Source organism: Manihot esculenta, chromosome 17 (assembly GCF_001659605.2).
Source record: "Manihot esculenta cultivar AM560-2 chromosome 17, M.esculenta_v8, whole genome shotgun sequence".
Classification (NCBI taxonomy): Eukaryota; Viridiplantae; Streptophyta; class Magnoliopsida; order Malpighiales; family Euphorbiaceae; genus Manihot; species Manihot esculenta.
The window spans coordinates 31,355,143-31,378,022 of NC_035177.2; the positions used below are offsets into that span (position 1 = coordinate 31,355,143).

Below are 22,880 nucleotides of genomic sequence, written 5' to 3' on the forward strand. Positions count from 1 at the left end.
ATAGACATGTTAATATGCTAGTAGCGGATTAAATAAATGACGGAGACTCTTTTAATTAATATTAATTAATGGTATTTCTCAAAATAAAAGGATGAAACAGTTAATTTCAGTAAATTATAGGACTAAATATTAATTTTTCATGAACCCACAACCAGATATATGCAATGTTATCAAGCTAGGAAGGTGATCCTCACGGTCCCTAGAGCGGGTGCAGGAGCTGAAAACAAACTGTGTCCGACCGATGTGAGGCGCAATAGAATCGAACCACGTGTGCCTTTTCTCGAAGCTAACCAAAAGCTTTTGGTCCAGTGAACAGTGACGCGACAATCAAGGAGAGGGGTTACGTGTCCTTTCTTTTGTGTAGCGCTGCACACATTCCCTTCACCCATTGGTTCCTCCTGTGGGACCAACCTCAACGCTTAATTCGCCTGGATCCGCTACTTTTCTATTCGGACCCACCACCTCCCAAGTATTTCTGGCCAATTACATCTATCGTCTGCTCCACTTTTGCCCTAGACACGTGTTGCTTTTACAATCTCCTCTGTTCTGCTGAGCCTTGATTATCGCATTATCGCCTGAGATCAGCTCACCAGTCACCACCCCTTCAGCAAAGATTGTTAAAAGGAGAGAACACAGAGAAACGGTGAAGAGAGACTATGGATGGTGGGGAGGAGAGGTGGCGCTTGTTACGATGCGCTGGAGGTGGGCAGGATAAGACTATAATCAACCAGATTATGCTCAGATTCAGGCCGATTGCACCGAAACCAGCCAGCGGTGCTCCGGATGCCGATAATTCTTCTTTTAATAACAAGAAGCTATTGCTTTCCACTCGAAGAACCAAGAGAAAGTACGTTAGGGTTAGTAAGAACAACAGATTGATCAAAAGAAACCAAAAATTTTCATCATCTGATCAAGGAAATAAAGAAAAAGAAATAGATCATGGAGGTTTTGACAAGGTCGTTACTCTGCAATTGTTGCCGGAAAGAAGCGATCAGTTAAAGAAATCACCAGAAAGAGGGAGATCCTGGTGCAATATTGATCTCACAGAAAAATTATTTCATGATCCAGAGAATAATAACAATAATCAAGCGGCATCCATGCGGCTCAAGTTGAAACAGCCGGTTATCGACGGGGTAGATCAGACGGTGGCGATGGTTCCTAAAAGGAGAGAGGTAGTGGTATCGTGGGTGACGGTGGAGAGCGTGACAGACACATACGGTTGTACGGAAGGTCGAGGGCTGGGGTGTACGGACATGGAGAGAGTGAAGAATCTAGATGAGGACACGCGTCCAGGGTTTATATCAGACGGTTCAAACAGAGTTTGGTGGGTGAATGGGGCATACAAGAGGATGGTGTCAGTGATGGAGGAAGAAAAAGAGAGTGAGTCGGTGGAAATAATGGTGTGTTTGGTCACAAAAGAAAAGCTGGTTCCGTACATGTACTGCTGTGTATTTACATGCTGGGTAAGACTGCAGTACGCTTGGAAGGAGGAGAAGTGGTGGTCGCAGATAGTGCCATGTGATGTGTGGAGAATGGACTGCGGAGGCTTTGCATGGAGATTGGATGTTGAAGCTGCTCTGGGCTTGGGCCGTTGAAGGATTCACGAAGCCTCCAAACACCAGTAAATTAAAGCTACAGCTATCAGGTAATCTAATGCGATTAATCAGGAGATTTTTACTATTTCCTTAAAAGAACTAAAGTTGGGATTGGTAAATTTAGTCACGAAAACCAAGAATAGGAAAATGGACTAGTAATTAGAGATGTTCTATAGTTGGCTTGAGATATATATGCAGTTGTGGACAACTTATTGCATGCTCTAGAAAACTAGCAAATTAAGTTGAGGGAATAGATTAATCTAATAGTACAGAATACATCATCTTATAATCTAAAAGTAAATATTAAAATGCGATAAATTATAGAGTATCCCACTAATTTTATATATGAGTATATAATATGACAAATTAATTATAACATGAAATCTAAATAACAAAAATAAAAATTATTTTGAACACATAAATAAACTAAATTTATGTGTATAATTTACATTGGTTTAACATATCCTCTAGGTAATCCTAGTATAACAAATATATTGCATGACTATCTCCAAAACCACACTATCATTAAGATAATCATGACTTATATAATAATTTAAAATTTGATTTTAATATAATAATAATAATTATTAGTTATATGTATCACCTCAATTTAATGAAGTGTTAAGTGTTATATAAGCTGCCTAGTTGATATGTAATGTTGTTGGAATAGAGAGAAAAACGTTAGCTTGCTAAAAGGACAACGAGGAAAGGTGGACAAACTAGTAATTGTCATGCAACTATATAAAAGTTAGTCATACATATATGCAACCGAAAAAAGTCATAAAAGATATCCAACCAACACAAACTAGAAGTCCCTATCTAACCATAAGAAGAAACAGAAAAAAAAAAAAAGAAAAGAAAAGAAAAGAAAAGAAAAAGAACTAGGACCCGCAAATACATAGGTGGAAATGCTAATCTCGTATGAGATAGTAAAGTTTTTTGACAGATTATAATTTCTTATATATATATATATATATTCAATTTTTTTCAAAAAAAAAAAATTTGTTCTTGTAATTTAAGGCATAAATGTAATAAAATCCATAAAAATAAATAACGAAAATGCTCATCTAATTACACTTATTTACAATTGATGGAGAAGGAAAAAAAAAAACCTTATAAAAATTTGAATTTTTTCAGAGATTAAGTAAAACAAAATAAATACATATGTATAGCTAGGCCTGTTTTGAAATAGAATTACAACTTCAATTGTTTTCTGCTGGTCTTGTCAGTTGTCAGGTAAATTTAAGTGGAAAGGAATATCAATCGGGCTATATACATACGCAGTTGTAGCCAATAGGGCTCTCCCAGTACAGCGCATTGGCTTGTTTTTCTTGAATATGCATATGGTTACACACAATGCAGCCCTATTAGGCCTTCAACTTTCACACGAACATTTAACTAATTGAAGAAAAAAAATAATAAATTAAATAAACCTGATGAAGTTAATATTATTCAATAAGTTTAGTTTTTACCCATCTAACAAATTATCAAACAAAGTTGATCTTACCTTCATGTTAAGGTATAGAACATAAGAGAACTGCTAGCTCCTTCAAATATCTTCCTTTAATAAAATGTAGTTTGATTTTCTTCTTCTTCACATGGAGTCATGCTTTCATTCTAAGCAAACATTTTCGTGTAATTAAGGGTATATCTAAAGAAAAATAACAAATAGTTGATAACAGAAACCATAGTGAGATTATATATAATAAATAATGTCGTTTGTGGAGAAAGATCTTAAGCACGTACTTCTCTTTTTTAATCGAAAATGCATGTCTTTTGTTCCCTTTTTTCTTATTTATATATTATTAAACTTAACAAGATATTATTTAATTTAACACAATTCCAATTATCTATAATGTAAAGCATTAGCTTATACTATTTTTTAAACCACACGTTATCTGTGTATTCCATAAAAGATTATCTGTTCTATTATATATATATATATAACAACATTTGAACAGGACAAATCTTACTAGATATTTTGAATCTTAGTAGATATTTTGACGTCCTTATGATGATTGATGACAAGGAAAGCATATGAAATTAACAATCTGTAAATCAAACTTTATATTAATTAACATAAAAATAATTACTTAAATTTCCATTTGAAAACTATATATTTTTCTTTTCGTTTATTGACGGGGTGTATGCGTTCCTAAATATAATTCAGAATGCATATATCATGTCTTTTCTTCTATTTCCCCTCTTCAATTCCTGAACTTGTACAATTATATATTAATTTCTATATATTGAAACCCATTATGTTTTTATAATCCAATAAATTAAGTTTATTTAATATCAATTATATATTTATGATATTTCATTGACTATACTATCAATTTGTCATAAATATATTAATTTATTCACTTTTTAGATATATCAATATATTTATTTTTGAGTCTCTTAAATATCAGAAATTATGAAAATTATTATTTTTGAAATAAACAGAACCTAAATTATCAATAACTTCACACTTTTATAGGAGATAATGGATAAGATTAATATTTTTTTGATAGACCGCATTCTTTCTAATCATGGATTAAACCAAATAACATTTCCTATAATATTCATATTTATATTGTCAATCTCTTCACTTTTAATATGATGACCGCGGGTCTTTACCACTCCGATATAAGGCTTAGCCCATGATGGCGACCCGGATCCAAGGATCAAAGGGTCTCTTCAACGAGCCGGTCTGGACTACCCAGCCTCGAAGTTGGGCCTCAATCTTCTCACCCCTGGCGGCTCTGAAGCCTAATGTGATAAGGGGCAGTTGGTCCATACGTCAGGCAGACTTGTTACACACGTACCAGGGGGGAATTAAATGGTCGTTTAGCATGGAGTATGCGTCTGATATCTCAATACGTAAGTACCCGCATGACAGGGATAGGTGGCTCAATAGTGGTAGGCCGTTAGACCTCACTAGCCGACAAAAGAAAAGAATAAAAGGAGAGGAGCGCCCTTCTCTCAAACCAAGCTTACTCAACGCTTGTAAACCCTATTTTCCTCGGGATCTCAGATCATCAATTGCCGCCGTTTGTGGGAACGAAGGAGATATTTTCATCGCCGGAGTTCCATTCTCAAAAACACCCACTAAGATCCACAATGGCCAATCATAACGAAAACAACATTCCTAATACCCCCAACGACCTGAGCTCTGCCCAAGAGGGGCAACAGTTCTCTTTCTCTAGCCCCGCAACCCCCAACAACCAACCACCAACCCCTTTTAATCTCTCGCCGAACTTGGCGGGGAATGTGCTCGGAGCTACTTTATCTAACCAGGACCTATAAGCCATGGCCATCCATTTACAAAACACCGCCTACTGGCTGGGGCAGATGATGCAACAGAGGGGTCTCAGTACCCTAGTGAACTTGTTGCCTGTGGTAGAAGAGCCCCGAACCAACGAACCCGAGCCTACCTTCAACCATTGTCAAACAAACAGCAAAGAAACCGGAGAAAGAGGCAGAAGAGCCGGTGAAGAAGAAGAACCGGAAGCCAGAGTTCATGAAAGAAGGGTGAGGGAGTTGCTAGAAAATGACGAGGCAGACAGTTACTCTGCTAGAACAACCAGGAGAACGGAGGACGATGAATGGAAAGAGGAATGTCGCGTGGGGAAAAGACCTAGGCAAGAAGAAGAGAATGTAGATCAAAAGCTGCAGAAGATGAGAGAACAGCTCCTGGTCGAGTTGGGAGCAAAAGATCATAGTCAGACCCTCTTGCCTGCATCCTCGCCCTTCTCAAGATGGGTGCAGCAAGAGACCATCCCCAAAAAATTCATGATGCCACCTATGGCAGCATACGACGGAGCTGAAAACCCAAGGGAGTATGTCCTTAACTACAAGACCTTCATGGAGCTGCAAACCCTATTGGATGCCTTGATGTGCAAGATATTCCCTACGACGCTCACGGGGCCAGCACGGGCGTGGTTCAACAACCTGGAGGACGAAAGTATTAGGAGCTTTGGAGATTTAGCCAACGTCTTCATTAGCCGGTTCATAGCCGGAGTGCCAGCTGATAGGAAAACCAACTATTTGGAGACAGTCAAGCAGGAAAAAATGAATCGTTAAGGGAGTATGTAGCCCGTTTCAATATGGAGGCCCTGCAGATTCCCGAGCTGGACGAAAGCAGTGTAACGACCCGGAAATTGGACCGCTACCGGCGCTAGGATCCAGATCGGCTTAAGGCCGCCGGGACCCGTAGCAAGCCTAACATACATCCTGTATACCTGATAAATCCCATACATGATCAACATATACATGAAACTGTAAACTTTTTCCTTCCTTTATCAAGCTTAACCTGTGCATGCACATAACCATAAACATAAACCACACACTGGAGCCCTCATCAAATGCTCCAATGGGGTATCATAACATATATTAAGCTTGGTTAAACGTGAACATCATAAAAACATTTTATAGATCATGTATCAAAGGGGATACCATACATATAGGGTCAAGCACAATTCTAATCCTCAATATCATTATTACATGACTATTCAATACTTTACAATTCATCATGTCCACATCTAACTATTACATAAATATAACTTTACTCTTTTTGACCTCCTGGCCTATCCCGTACCTGCATACCTGGGGGATTAGGGAAATGGGGTGAGCTACTAGAGCCCAGTGAGCAGAATAATAAAACATTTAAAACATTTAAAACATATGCTATAATGGAATGCATCACATCACAGACAAATCACATCAAGGATGGTTTTATCACCAATAGTCCTCTACATATCCAATAGTGCCAGGGGCGTAGAATGGGCCTCGACCTGGTCTTTCTCTTAACATAACATACATAACATAACATTCCTATAATGTCAGGGGCATAGAATGGGTCTCGACCTGGTCTTTCTCTTAACATAGTGCCAGGGGCGTAGAATGGGCCTCGACCTGGACTTCCATACTATACCATATCATATCATACGAGGACTAAAGGATCATCCAACACCCATCCACATCATCATCATCATATTATGCAATGCAACATATTCGTGAATTCTAATGCAAACAACCTAATATATCTCATGGCATTCGTGATGCATGAACATGCTCTAAAACTGATTTATTTACTTTGACTCATAAAGAGTTATTCTACTCACCTTAGGCTAGCTCTGAAAAGACTCGGAAGCAGCTAACTCACTGCTGGGGTCCTCGGTTCCTCGGGTCCGAACCTACACAGGTGAACTCAAATGAGGGACCAAACATACAAGAACATGACTCTAAACAACTCCCCAAAAACCCCCAAAAACACCTTAAAATAATCATAGAAAACATGCAAAGGAAGGCTGGACAGGGCACTTTCGGCGGCAGGTTCGACGGCCGAAAGTCCCTCCAAAGACGAAAGTCATGCACCTTCGGCGGCACTTTCGGCGGCCGAAGGTTCCTTCCAGAGACGAAACTCATGCATGTTTGGCGGCACCTTCGGCGGCCGAAAGTCCACTTTCGGGGGCAGGGTTCGGCAGCCAAAGACTTGCCTCCACAGACAGGTTCGGCGGCCGAAAGTCCCTTCGGCTGCCGAACCTGAGTTCTTCCAAAGGGCAGAACTCAGCCTCCAAGATGCACATTTGCCTCCCAAACCATTCAACTCAAAATCAACACTTCCACAACATGCATACACACATACATAAGCTCCTAGGGGCTTTAAACTATCCTAAACCCCCAACTACAACACATCAAACATACATAAACAACCCACATTGCTCAAAAACTCAACATTAACCCTTAAACTAAAAAATAACCTAAACATGCATTTCTACCCCACAAATCACATAAAACTTGTTTAAAACATAGAATGAGTTAGAGATCTACTCTTACCTCTTGAAGATCGAGAGGAGAGGCGATCCAACTCGGAGATGGGAGAGATCGAGCTCCTGAGGTCTCCAAGTTTCCAACTTCACTCTTTTTGCTCAAATATCTTCAAACCAAGTTAAAACTTGTTAAAACTTGAAAGATTTGAGGAAGGACATCAAAAATCAACCATGGGAGAGCATGGACTCACCGTTGGCTGAAAATGGGGAGAAAGCTCGCCCGTTTCGGCCATGGAGCCCTTATATAGGGGCTGGCCAGACCACCTTCGGCAGCCTAAAGTGTCTCCAAAACTCATGCAAGTTTGGCGGCCGAACCTGAGCCACTTTCGGAAGCCTAACTTGCCCCCCTAAACTATCCCACGTTCGGCGGCCGAACCTGGAAATGCCTCCATGGTCTTTTTCATTCAAATTTCAATTTCTTTCTTACTTAAAATCATAAAACACATTAAAACATTTTATGAAAACATGATTTTACCCCTCTAGAGGTCTCCGACATCCGAGATCCCACCGGACGGTAGGAATTTCGATACCGGAGTCTAGCCGGGTATTACAAGCAGAGCAGTAGAAGCCATGCAGAAAGGGACGACCTCCCTAGAGTTCTTTGGCTCGTTAAGTAGAAAGCCCCCCACCTCGCTGGCGGAGTTGATGAAGAGGGCGGAAAAGTACATAAGGCAGGATGATGCCTTAATGACGAGCAGATTCGCCAAGGAAGTGGCAGACAGGGGGAAAGCTCCAGAGGAGATGAGGCCGGAAAGGCACGAAAAAAGGCAAAATAAAAGGCCTAAGGCGTATAGACAACCTTGGGACCGAAGGGACCAAAGACCACTTCCCTATCGAGTTCCAGGCCAAAGACCATTTCCTCTACGAGTTCTGGAGACCCTGACCCCTCTCAACGCCTCCCGAGCCAAAGTGCTTATGGCGGTCCAAAACAAAGAATTCCTCCAATGGCCGAAACCAATGAGGGCTGAAGCAAGCCAGCGAGATCCTGACAAATACTGCCAGTACCATCGTATACACGGCCATGACACCAATAACTGCTACTAGCTGATCAGTGAGATCGAAAGGCTGATTAAAAGGGGGCAATTGCGAAACTTTGTGAAGAAACCAGAAGGAGAAAGGCCTCAATAAAACCCTACTGCAGAAAGACCTCGGAGGCCAGGGACAGGACCAGTGAATGACGGTTCCAATGGAACAATCAATATGATAGTCGAAGGGATTGGAGGTCGGATGAGCAAGAGAGGGAGAAAAAGAGGGCGAGATGGGGAGGGTTGCAGTACTGAAGTTATGCAAGTGGCGGAACATTCCCCAATAGTCATCTCTTTCTCCCCGAAAGATGCCCTCGGTGTTTAGATGTCGCACGATGATGCTCTTGTTGTTAAGGCCATCATTCATAATTACCGAGTCAGGAAAATCCTGGTAGACGATGAAAGCAAGGTGAACTTATTGCCGTACAAGGTTTTCCAGCAAATGGGGATCCCTGAAGAGCAGCTGGTTCAGGATCAGGCCCCGGTGAAGGGGATCGGATGAGTCCCCGTAGCTGTGGAAGGAAAGGTGAAGTTGGCTCTGACCCTCGGGGAAGCCTCTTTAGCTAGAACTCACTATGCAGTGTTTCTGGTAGTAAAGCTTCCCCTGAATTATAACGCCATACTGGGGAAGGCCGGTCCTGTACGATTTTGAGGTGGTGACTAGCATAAGGTACCTGGCTATGAAGTTCCCAACTGAAGCAGGAGTTGGAGTGGTCAGAGAATGCCAAGAAGAGGCGAGAGTAGTATACCTGGCCACAATATCAGAACCGAGCTCGGCAGGGGAAAAATTTGACTCGGAAGTCCTGAAGGTCCGAGATGAGAAGAAAGAAGTTAGAACAGAGCCGGTTGGAGAGCTGAAAACCTTTCCCTTATCAGAAGTAGAAGCAGACAAGGTTTTCAGCCTCAACGCTGACTTGACTGAAGAACATAAAACTGAAGCAAGGGCCCTAATCCGAGGTCACGCCTCAAGCTTCGCCTGGAAGCCATCGGACATGCTCGGGATAGACCCGAAGGTGATGACTCACAAGCTGAACATTCTCCCGGAAGCCAGGCCGATAAAGCAGAAGAAGAGAGTAGTGGGAAAAGAGAAGTAACAGGCCACCAGGGAGGAGGTACAAAAGCTGGAGGAGGCAGGGTTTATTAGGGAAGTAATTTATCCGCAATGGCTAGCGAATCCTGTACTAGTGAAAAAAGCCAATGGCAAGTATAGGATATGTATTGATTTCACTGACCTGAACCAGGCATGCCCTAAAGATTGTTACCCTCTCCCTGATATTAATAAAATGGTCAACTCTACGGCCAGTTATGATTACATGTCGTCTCTGGATGCAATGTCTGGTTACCATCAAATCCCAATGGACAGGTCGAACGAGGAGAAGACCTCGTTCATAACAGAAGATGGGACGTATTGTTACAAGGCCATGCCTTTTGGGCTAAAGAACGCTGGGGCAACATACCAGAGACTAATGAATAAAATTTTCAAAGACCAGATTGGTAGAAACGTTAAAGTGTATGTGGACGATATGGTGGTAAAAAGCCCAACTTTTCAGCAACACCTGGTAGACCTGAGGGAGGTGTTCGAGGTACTGGAGCGATACAGAATGAGGCTAAATCCAGCAAAATGCGCTTTCTTCATCAGGGGAGGAAAATTTTTGGGATACATGGTGAGTGGAAAGGGCATTGAGCCCAATCCAGAGAAGGTGGAAGCCATATTGAAAATGCCTGAGCCGACCTGTGTAAGGGACGTCCAAAGACTTACTGGAAGGGTGGTGGCGTTCAACCATTTCATGTCGAGGTCAGCAGAAAGATGCTTGCCATTCTTCAAAAAGTTGAGAAAAGTTTCGAACTTCGAATGGACCGAGGACTGTCAAAAAGCTTTCAAAGAACTCAAATGCTATCTTAGCTCGCCACATGTGCTTAGTATCCCGCTGGAAGGAGAAGAGCTCCTGATCTACCTATCAGCCTCAGAGCAAGCTATCAGTGCTGTATTGGTGAGAGTGGAAGAAGGAGAACAGAAGCCAGTATTCTACATCAGCAAAGTGCTCAAAGATGCTGAGATAAGATACCTGAACATCGAAAAAACAGCTTACGCTTTATTGTTAGCAGTCAGAAAGTTCAGGGTTTGCCTAGAAAGCCACCAAGGAGTAGTGATGACATATCAGCCGTTGAAGAGAATTCTTCACAGACCGAAAACCTCAGGTTGGATGCTTGCTTGGTCTATTGAGATTAGCCCCTACTGCTTGGAATACCGGCCTCGCACAACCATAAAGTCTCAAGCCCTCGCTGACTTCATAGCGGAATGCTCCTTCAATGAAAAACAAGCAGAACCTGGTGAGGCATCCTCGGGAACCTCAGAAGGAGGGAGAGAATGGCAGTCCCCTCGAGAATTCAGCTGGAAGTTGTACGTGGACGGAGCATCCAGCACTAGGGGCAGCGGTGCGAGAATAATGCTGAAAGGGCCTGAAGGTTTCAAAGTTTGTTATGCTCTACGCCTGGGGTTCAAAACCTCCAATAATGTATCAGAATATGAAGCACTAATAAACGAGATGTTAATTGCAATGGAAGTAGGAGCAACCGATCTCGAGATAAATAGCGACTCCCAGCTAGTAATCAGCCAGATAACAAGGGCATATCAAGCAAGAGATCCGATCATGCAGAACTATTTGATGAAGGCAAAGGCCATAGAGGCCGAACTCAAGAACCAAGGGATCATGATAAGATACCAAAGAATACCTCAGGAAGAGAATGAAGAGGCAGACCTACTTAATCGATTGTCTAGGGAAGAGCTGAAACAACTCCCGGATGAGGTATATATACAGTACGTCAACACCCCTGCCTTTGACAAAGCCAGCACAGTGATGGAGATCGAAGAAGGAAGAAACTGGATGACCCCGTACCTCGAGTACTTAGAAAAGGGAAAACTCCCTGAAGATAAAGCTGAAGCAAAGAAAATTGCGGCTCGAGCTGCCAATTACCAAGCGGTGAGAGGAACCCTATACCGAAGAGGGAAGTCTAGCCCATGGCTCCGATGTGTGAGTCCAGCAGAAGCTGTAAAGGTGATGGAAGAAATACATCAAGGAGTCTGTGGAGCTCATGAAGGAGCAGGGACGTTGGCAAATAAAATTTTCAGGCAAAGATACTACTGGCCCACTGTCGAAAGGGAGGCCGAGGAGTTCGTCCGAAGGTGTGACATATGCCAGAGGTTTGCCAACGCCATCAACATCCCAGCCACACCTCAATCTAGCATATCCAGTCATGGCCGTTCTCACAGTGGGGCATAGACATCCTGGGGCCTTTTCCCAAGACCACAGGACAGAAGAAGTTCGTAATAGTAGCTGTGGAGTACTTTTCAAAGTGGCCAGAGGCAGAAGCAGTCCCCACCATTACAGCAAGAAAAATGATAGACTTCGTCTGGGGTAACATCATTTGCAGATTCGGGATACCGAGAGTGCTTATATCGAATAATGGCAAGCAGTTCGACTGTAAGACCTTTAAAGAATTCACAACGAACATGGGCATATGGCACAAGTTCTCCTCGGTGGCTTATCCCCAAACCAATGGTCAGACAGAGGTCATGAACCGAGCTATCCTCTAGGGACTAAATAAGCGGCTGGATGGGGCCAAGAAAAATTGGGCTGACGAGCTTAATAGTATCATGTGGGCATTCCGAACCACACCCTAGACACCAACCAAGGAAACACCTTTCGCGCTGGCATTTGGAACCGAAGCTGTGGTACTGATCGAGCTGCAAATACCTACTCACAGTGTGCAGTACAACAGCGAAAGCACCAACGATGATAAGCTGAGAAGTAACTTAGATGCCCTAGAAGAAGTTAGAGAAGAAGCTCATATTCGCACCGCAGCATATCAACAGAAGGCAGCGCGTTACTACAACCAAAGAGTCAGGGAAAGAAGTCTGAAGGTGGGAGACCTAGCGTTGCGAAACTTGGAAGTCACTGGAAAAAGAGCTGTCGTGGGAAAGCTGGCACCAACCTGGGAGCGCCCGTTCAGAATAATCAAAGTGGTCAAACCAGGGGTGTATCGGATTGAGGATATACAAGGGAACCCAGAGCCTCATGATTGGAATATCCAACACTTGAAGAGGTACTTTCCTTAAAATTCCAACAAATGTAAAAGGAACGGGTGTATTTTGAAATGTGCAAATAAAATAAATATCATTATCAAATTATGTTGTTTGCCGTTATTATTTTCGCCCTCTCTAAAAGGCCAAAAGTGCCTGAATCTTGTTCAAGACCTCAGTAAGGTAGGTGACCGGGCTCTCCAAGCGCCCCCGGCACCACAAAACCGGCTGAGACGATGAAGCGACAGTAAGGCCAAAGGGCCTGAATCTTGTTCAAGACCTCAGTGAGGTAGGTGACCGGGCTCCCCAAGTGCCCCCGGCACCACAAAACTGGCTGAGACGATGAAGCGACAGTAAGGCCAAAAGTGCCTGAATCTTGTCCAAGACCTCAGTGAGGTAGGTGACCGGGCTCCCCAAGTAACCCCGGCACCACAGAACCGGCTGAGATTATAAAGCGACAGTAAGGCCAAAGGGCCTGAATCTTGTTCAGGACCTCAGTGAGGTAGGTGACCGGGCTCCCGAAGTGACCCTGGCACCACAAAATCGGCCTGAATCTTATTCAAGACCTTAGTGAGGTAGCTGACCGGGCTCCCTAAGTGACTCCGGAACCACAAAATCGGCTGAGACGATGAAACGACAATAAGGCCAAAAGTGCCCGAATCCTGTTCGAAACAATGAAGGCTGAATCCCAAGCGGAGATACACAAATCTGAGCTCGGAGAAACTAAGTGAGAGAAGAGCCCAAAACTCAAGAGAGCTAAATGGCAGAATAGAAGTCACAAATCCTCCCTAATCTAAGCAGAGGAGATCGGAGGTGTGAGCTGACGAGCAAGGTCACAGCCTCAGCTACACTCAATACCAGACAGAAAACAAAACCTAGGAGACAGACTCTTTATGCAAAAAAGGTACATAATTTAGTTTGCTTTGATTACATGTAAATTATATGCACGGGCTCACAATTATTAACGAATCAGCAAGATAAAAAACAAAAATGCCTGGGCAAAATCAGAAAAACTCACAGGAAAGAAGTTTAGTCGAAAGGTTAGCCCATATTAACTAAAATAGAGAAAGATTGGTAACAGGGCTAATTAGCCCAATATAGTTGAATTTTGTGGAAGGTTAAGTAAACGTATGGCTGGAAAGCTTTATCTTTAAGGTAAATCCAACCCGGAAAATGGCGCTTACAGATAGAGGAAATAGATTAAGTCTTTGATAGATTAAGCAGCTCAGTTCAATTAGAAAGACAGAAAAAAGCAAAAATAATCCAAGTATAATCACGAACAAAAGCCAGATATCATTAAACAAAAAGAAAGTAAGTTACAATTTCATCTAATCATCTATAACTATAGGGGAAAAAATTATCCGTAAAGGACTTACATTGCTAATTACATTATTACCTATGCTATCGCCTACACTACTATCTTCGGGGAGCCCAGCACCATCCTGCTCTAACCCTTCGGTACCCACGAAGGGCACTATCTCCCCTTCTTGGGGTCCAGCATCTTTCGCTTGAGGCCTGGCATCATCCTCTGCAGACTGGCTGCTTTCTTGTTCACCTTCCTCTTTGAGCTCGGCATCCTTTTCCAGAGGTCCAGTTGTAGCGTGAGAAGTCCTTTTAGGAAGAGGGTTGTCATCCTCCCCATAGACCACCTCCTCGCCGTCCGAATCCACTTCCGGAGCTCGGAGTCGACCTAGTGGGGTGGAGGGGGCAGCCTTGGCTTCTCTCAGGCCTCGGTTAAACCCGGATGCGAACATGCGGAAGCTCCTGTTCCATATTTCATGCTTCAACTCATCAGAAGCTTTATAGTCCGCAAGTCGCGCCTCACATCCCCCTCTATCCTGGCTTTCAGCTCAAGGGAATCCTTGTAACATTGGAGATGACCTTCACAGGCCTACTCGATCTCAGTCTTCAACTCTGAAGAATCTTTATACTCCTGTAAACACCTCTGGCAGGCCTGATCGATCTCTGCTTTTAGTTCAGCAGACCCCCTGTATTCCTGCAGGCGCTCCTCACAAGCCAATTGGACCCTGTCTTCAGCAAGCTTAGCATCCTCGAGCAGGGCTGAACACCTCTTTGTTAGAGCCTCGACTTCTTGGCAGAGATACTGATTTTGAAGCTTGGACGCCTCCGCTGCCAAAGCCAGGTCTTTAAGATCTCCAGCGCGCTTGTTGAGCTCCTGCTCGAGAACTACTATCCGAGCTAGGGCCTCATCCCTCTGAGCCATTACCGTGTCATAACGAGCTTGAGCCCCCTCGTAATCAGCTCTCAAGGTCTCGTACCAATGCCAGATCTCATTCCTCTGGCCCACAGCCTCATCCCTTTCCTGCTGGATCTCCTCTAGGGAGGATAGCTGCTCCAACACCTCATCGCGGCGAACCTCCGCTACGGCCGCCCTCTCGTCAGCCCTCTTCAGAGCGTCCAGGGTATAAGACAGCTCCTTCCGTAGAGTTTTCAGATGCTCCTAGGCTGCAGCCAGATGACCCCGGGCATCACTAGTTGCAGCCAGATTCTCCTCGTGGCGCGCCTCCTTAATCCGACGGTCCACCGTACTCCGGAGAGACTCGTCACGGGCGTCTACCTCCATGAAGAGGCCCATCACCTAGCACACAGAGAAAAATATTAAAATAAAAGACAGCGAAAACCAGAAAGAAAAACCCAAAATCAAGAAGAACAACTTACCATGAGAAGCATCTCCCGGATTGTGTCTCCAAGCTCCCTCCGAGTCCGAGACCGGAACGCTACTTGCTCTCGAGTAGAACTAGCCAAAAGACCAGTGAGAGCAAGCAAACGAGGGTCTGAAGCTTTGGTAACCCCGCCAAACATCCGCCCCCGTAGGATCTCTGCAACAGCTCTCGCTGGAGACTGGTGGGTGATATCCTCCGCGTTCAAAACCTCATTGTCAGGGGTAGAGAGCAAGGGCACCACATAAGTTTTCTCCTTCTCGAGGGGAGACAGAGTTGGAGCTGGCTGCTTGGAAGCTCGAGACTTCTTGGGGGCAGGAGCATCAGATGGAAGGGCTCACTTGCCAGCGACCCCTCTAGGAGTAACAACATCACCGGCAGTAGTCTCTTGAGGACGAGAAGCAGCAGGGGCTGATCCGGACTTAGCCTCGCCTTTTGAAATGACCCCATCAGTGGGCCCCGCCTCATCCTCCTTGGTGGGAGCAACCTCGCTCGCTAAGGCACTGCGCCTCCATCCCCGGACACCACACCCTCAATGGGGACGGCCTCAGCACTCTTTGGGGAGCATCTGTGGTAGCAAGAGTGACCTCGGCCCCTGTAGGTAGCATGACCCCACATTGTTCCCTGGTCACGGCGAGCTCTGTTGAGGTCGAAACTGAAGATTGTCTGGACTTGGAAGTCGCAGGAGGTCGAGAAGCAGCCCGGGACTTGCTGCGACTAGAAGGCTTGGAAGCCCTCGAGTGTGGGCCTTTAGAGCTCGGCCTAGAAGCCCGAGAAGGGGCTAAAGCTGGGGCAGCAGATCGGCCTGCCGACCTGGAGAAAATAACCTGGGCCACCTCCTGAGTAGCCTCGCCCACCAAACGCCCAGCTCAGAAGGCATCTAGGGCGGCGTTCATGCTCTCCCGAGATAAGGTAAAGTTCTTCGGGGGCTTGATCTTGTCCATGGGAGCGTCAGAAGCTGCAAAAACCCAAAACCAAAATGAATTAAGAACTCTCAAGGAAAATCACAAAGAAAGGCAAAACAGTTAAACGAAGCAAAATACCCGCTTCCCTGCAGTCCTGGAGACTGGACACAAACATGCATTTTTTGACATCATACTTTCGTTCAACAGAAGTCAGTTGAAGGTAGGCAACCTGTTCAGAAAGACTCAGCTGGGGCAGGTCGTTGCAGCCCAGAGGGACATCCTCCCAGGAGAGCTCCACCTCCCAGGATAGTCCGGAGTCCTTCTTCAGCTCTAACACAGCAAACCCTTCTACCCAGCCTTTTATTGAGTCCTTGTGACCCGAAAAGATGGACAGCCCTCCGCGAGGGGCAAAATAGTAAAAACTCTGGCTCGCCCTAACCAGCCGAAAGAAGGTTACAAATAGATGCGCTGTGGGTGTGAACCCCCAGCTCAGACAGATGGACTCAAAAGAACAAATGAAAAGAATGGAGTTGGGAGCCAGCATCCGAGGGGTTATCCCGAAATACCGGAAGACCTCGATGAAAAAGGGGGAAAAGGGAAAGGTGAGACCATACTCTCGCTGCTTGACGAAAAAGACCAGACTAAGGTCCTTTTGAGGGTCGACCAAACCAGAAGGAGGAGGATTAGGAAGAACGATCCTCTCATTTCGATAGGGAGCTCGGATATGAAAAAGAGGGGTATCCAGATACTCCCGGAAAAAGAAATTTTTTAGGGTGGAAGGAGTAATACTGGACTCTAGGTTAATGACATCAGGGAGTTTTGGGCTATCCATGGATGAATGAAGAGCGTACCTTGAAAACGGCGGGGGGCAGGAGGACAGAGCTAGCAATACGCACAGAGAGCAGAGAAGAGTGAGAGTTTTGGGAAGACTGAGAGAATTCAAAATTTGAAACAGTAATGTGAAGAGGAGACGTTTTAAGGGAAACTGTCCTTGGGCTGCGCGGTCTTAATTATTCTCGATATTTACCCCCTCATCATTCATGAAATAACTGATGAGAAAGTAAAGGAGCAATTGATGACCGCTAGGCTTTACCACTCCGATATAAGGCTTAGCCCATGATGGCGACCCGGATCCAAGAATTAAAGGGACTCTTCAACGAGCTGGCCTGGATTATCTAGCCTCGAGGTTGGGCCTCCCATGGGCCTCAATCTTCTCACCCCTGGCGGCTCTGAAGCCTAATGTGATAAGGGGCAGTCGGTCCATACGTCAGGCAGACCTGTTACACGCGTGCCAGGGGGGAATTAAATGGTCGTTTAGCATGGAGCAGTCGTCTGATATCTCAGTACGTACGTATCCGCATAACAGGGACAGGTGGCCTAATAGTGACAGGCCGTTAAACCTCACTAGCTGACAAAAAAAAAGAATAAAAGGAGATGAGCGCCCTCCTCACAAACCAAGCTTACTCAACGCTTGTAAACCCTATTTTTCTTGGGATCTCATATTATCAATATCAATCGGAATCCTCTAAAAAAATAACACCAAAATAAGTGTGGTTCTCGAATTTCTATTCAATTGAGAAGCATTGTTGTTTCTCATATTATTTTTAAAAAAAAATTCTAAAATTTCAATTCATATCCTAGTACATATGCACAATAGTAAAGAAAGATCACAGCTTTTTGGTGACTCAAATGGTTTATTCTAATGGCCAAGTTAATTTTTTGAATAAAATAGTAAAAGTAATGATTAATATCGAGAGAGAATGAAATTTGTATTTTTCTGGATATCCTTAGGTATTCCTTCTTAGGAAGGATTTTAGCTGAGCTGAACCATAATTTTTGTCATAATTTTTGACATGGTCGTTCGTTACAATATGTCTAATATCATTGACTTTAAATGATTCCATAATTGATAATTGTGATTCGATGATTCAGTCTATAGTCTATTTTTTGATCAAACGTTCAAGTCTACTGATGATTTTGAAATTCCAAAATAAAAGCAGGTGAATCTTCGTCATGTTTTTGAAGTTTTAAAAATTTAAATTTTCTTCTGTCATTGTTGTCGTATGTGGTTCATGTTTTCTCATATGGCAACACATTTATCATGACGTGTCTATTGGTGTTTTTATAAATTAAAAAAATAAATAGATTCCAAGTTAGTAAAACTTAGACATTAATTTTTATATTCAAAAGCAATCTATCAAGTTCTTGTAATTTATTTTAAAAAATATTAGTCTTTATCCTGAGAAATATTATCCAAGTCATCGTTACTGTATTATTTAGAGATAATTTTAATTTTTTTTCTTCTTTTTTTAGTAATTCTACTTTAAACTATTTTTTAAAACAAATCTACTATAATCTATGAGACCTAATTTAATTGTATTCTAGTTACATTTTTATGTTAAAATTTAACATCTTTGCTGTATGAAATCTTCTAATTACAAACATATTAAACATTAATTTATTATAATCTTCAAATTAGACACTCTAATCTTCCATAATAAATATTTATATCTCGAAAATTATTCAAAACAGTAGAAATAGTGTAGAATTTAATTCACAATATTGATTCTATGAGAATTTCTCTAATACATAAATCATTCAAATCATTTGCAAATCAAAATAAAAATCTCAAGAATATGAATGCTCTTGAACCTGAAAAAGAAGAAAAATTAAAAATATATATATATAATATAAGATTAGAGTGTTTAATTTGGGAGTTACAATAAATTAATATCGATTGATTATGATGTTTATGTAACAAAAGTGTTAAATTTAATAGAAAAAAAAAAAATTAAGGGTGGGGTACAACTAATTACATACTTTTTAAATGATTTTAATTAGGGATGAAAACTTTAGCCCTAGATGGTGACATTAGGGCTTTGATTATCTATAGAGATACTCATATCCTAGTAATTGAATAGGTGAAGCAAAATTTATCGAAGGTGATATGAATTAATTTACTTGGATTTGGGAGCAGCTAAGCATATAGCAGGCATGATAGTGAAAATATATAGTGATGCATGCCTAGGAGTAATGGAAACATGTTTTTCAGCATATGTAATCATACTATAGACAATTATGTAATTTTTTATTAAAAAAAATTTAATATTTAATTTTTCTGTTGTGGTAAAATTTATTAATTAGTTTTTTAATTTTAAAAAATATATTAAAATATTTTTAATATTTTAAAAAATTTATTAATTAATTTTTTTTAATTTTAATCGTTAAATATTTTATTATTTAATTTTTATAATTTGAAAAAATTTTATTAGTTAGTATTTTAATTTTATAAATTTTTACTAATTAATTTTTTTGTATAAGGATAGTTTAGATTTTTTTAGGATACTTATTAAAATTAATGAAAAATTACTAATAAATTTTTTAAAATGTTAAAAATAATTTAATATATTTTTTAAAATTAATGTATTAATTAATAAATTTTTTTAATTCGGAAATAATATTTTCATATTATTATTGTCTAAATTATTGAAATGAATAATTAAATTAATTAATAAAGAGGAGATAACTTAGCAAAGTGATTTTAGGTAAAGAAATTCACAAACAAAAACGAATGAGAAAAATATATAAAAGTGCTAAAATATATCTTGATTTCATTTGAGCAAAACCCAGTTTTTTATTTTTTTCCGAAACAAAAAACAGTTGAATCTATTCAATATATGTGAACCCATTTTTAATTATTTAATGCAAGAATGAATAAACTAATTTAGTTGATCTTTTGTCTTAAGATGAATCATCCAATAGAATTAATAAACCCTAAAACTCAAGTTATTGCTCTCTGCTTACTTTCCCTACGCGTTCACGCGGACGTGCGCGCGACAGACTGCGTGTCTTCTTTTAGTTTTGATGCCCGTGACTGTGGCTAAAACATGTCCACGCCGTGTTCCTAGCTGTCCACAAGAATGAAACTTACAAATGATAGCAATTTAGATTAAATTTCACTCAAATGACTCAGAATTAATACTAATCAACTAATCGAAATAAAATTAAAATACCAGCAAACTAATACTGCATATTATCAATTAAATAATCACAAAAAGTTATAATATTTAAGCAGGCTTGATTAAGTGTGATGGTTATATGCAAAACTTAGTAAATATTAACATTTAAGCTTTATTTATTTATAGAAAATAATTTATAAAAATTTTATTTTTTATTATTTAATTGGAATGTTAAAAAATAAAAGATGTTAATATAAATTGTTTATTAGTATTAATAATATTTTCAAAATTTTAAAAATTACTTATTTTTTCAGAAATTATTTTCTTTAACAATAATTTTTTATCAAGAAAGTTTACATTGATCAATTTATTTGAATATTCTAAATAAATAAAAAACAACTTTTTTAAAAACAAATAGAGTTTTAAGAGAAAAATTAAAAAAACATTACAATTATATGAACTAATAAATCATAATCTAATAATAATAAAATAAATCGATGATAATTTTTAGTAAGAGAAATTACATGTATTGTTTACCGAAAAAGTTCTGTTGTATACACTTTATTAATATATAAATAATATATTAGTCAAAATTATAATAAATTGCACAATAAAATTCAAATTAATATTATTGTTTAGGTAGAAATCTCCTTATTAATATTTCTTTGCCAAGAGTCTCTATATGTATATATAACTAAACTATAGACCACAACTTTGTAAAAGAAGAAAAAGAAAAGGAAAAAGAGATCACTCCAGATTATGATATTTTGGGCTTGATCAACAAGGAGTCCAGGCTAGGTTTGGCCTATGTCCAGTTTTTTCTATCACTTATAGATTTCTTTCCGGGTATTATGTTGAAGGTAGTGTTTTTAATTTCATTGTTAAAAAAATGGCCCAATTGTGTATATATAGGGATAAAAATTATATTTCTATTTATCAATGCTTTTGCCATACATCCAGTTGATTCAACTTAAGGTCACTAGTTGATATGCAACAAAAACAATTCGCAGTATAAAATATGGTAAATTATGTGAACTAAGGTAGGTTGAAAGACAATGGTCTTCAATGGAAAAGAAAAGATCCCTATGAATAAATGATGGGAGAATAATTATTTAGTCCTTATATTTAATGAAATTAACTATTTAATCTCTCTATTTTCAAAAACACATTAAATAATTCATATCTTTTTAGACAATTAACTATTTACTTCTTTTTGCTAATTGCAGAGATTAAATACTTTTTATTATCAAATTATAAAGATTAAAAAGTTATATTTTGAAATTATAAATACTAATAATAAATGAGGATATCATTGTAATTTTACATATATTAATGGTTTAAAATAGATAAAATGACTAAATATTCAATGTTTAAATTAATTTTACTAAACTTTAGAGATTAAATAGTAAATTTACCTAAATAAAATTGGTGTTACTTGAGCTATAATTGATATTGTTTGGCATAAATTCACTCTTATGCTATTTTTGCTATGTGTTTGTTTTGGCATCCCAAAGTTTGCCCGGAACAATTAATAAGCTAACAGTTTTGTTTCTTTGTTTCAAGGTTTTCTAATTATTACCCATAGGAGACTTTTGTTCAAATCAAGGAGAAAAAATGTTGAAATTTGAAGTCTTCAATCAAGTGTACATAAAGGTCTACTAGATAAACTTGCTTCTCATAGCAAGATGATAAAGGCCATTACGCTTGGAGTTCTAATTGCAAGAAAGAAGAGAAAGAAAGAAAAAAAAAACTCTTCTTTAAAACCCAAAAATAAGGGATTTAATGTGTAATGTTAAAGACATATAACTTATCTATTAGATTCAAGTTTGAATTTTCACTTTGTTAATCTCTTATGAAAAGAAAAAATAAGAGATTCATGATATGAATTATGGGTTGAATGGCAGAATTTGTATATGTATGTAATTTATAATATAAATATATTGTTTTATTACATGGAACTAATGCTACATAACAATCGTTCAAAATAAAATTATGAGCTGTTATTATGAGATAGACGCACTTGACTATCTCATCATGATAAAAACTCTTGATAAGTAGGAAAAGCGGTCTAATCCGAGAAATGGAAAACACAAACACTTTAAACACTCGATCATCATAAAAAACCTGCCATTCTCTCAATAGGGCGAGTCTCAACGCAAAATTATCATTATCTGGCATAACTCAACGCTTCTCCACTACGCCTATAATTGCACCCTTATCAAGCAATCGACCACTGTATTACAGTCAGATTATCATATTTACCTCCATTTTATTATTGTATAAAAGAAAAAGAATTATAAATGCAAAAGTGTGCTATTCTTACATAAGAATTTTATACAATTTATTACATTTGTTTTCTTTTTTAATATGATTTGAGCATTTGTCATGGACACACACCACCATTTCACATTCTCTTTTTTGTAGGTTTTATTAAATCACTGTATAGTTTCGCTCCTACTACATTATCAATCTAATCTCAATAACATTATAAACTAATTTTTTATACAATCTTGATTTTTAAGCATAAACGATACATTCAATTTTTATTTGGAATCAATAATTTTATAAAAATCTAAAACATTAGAAAGATTGAATCTTTAGCAAAGCTGCAGCAAGCCCAGAAGCAGTTTTTTTTTAAAAAAAAAAAAGAAACAAAATCCATTTCCTAGTTATGTATCAGAATGCTACTGATATGCATTGGGATTTCATACAGAAAAACAAGCAAAAGGAATCTTTTAGATACCAATTTTGGATTCCTAAAAGGACTTGAGAAGGATTCTCTGGTGTTAGTTTTGCTTTCTGTTTCAAAAGGAAATGG

At 39.8% G+C, this 22,880-nt stretch overlaps 2 protein-coding genes across 2 annotated transcripts; both read left to right on the forward strand.

The window, feature by feature from the left end:
- The first annotated feature begins 204 nt into the window (after nt 1–204).
- LOC110605132 lies at nt 205–21,944 on the forward strand. Its single transcript, XM_021743472.2, has 2 exons — nt 205–1,645; nt 21,626–21,944. Exon 1 carries the CDS (start codon nt 657–659, stop codon nt 1,593–1,595), a length of 939 nt encoding a protein of 312 aa, XP_021599164.1. The 5' UTR covers nt 205–656; the 3' UTR covers nt 1,596–1,645; nt 21,626–21,944.
- LOC110604950 lies at nt 10,224–11,717 on the forward strand. The gene has a single exon (XM_021743231.2). The coding sequence runs from the start codon at nt 10,224–10,226 to the stop codon at nt 11,715–11,717; it is 1,494 nt and encodes a 497-aa protein (XP_021598923.2).
- Nucleotides 21,945–22,880: the final 936 nt, after the last annotated feature.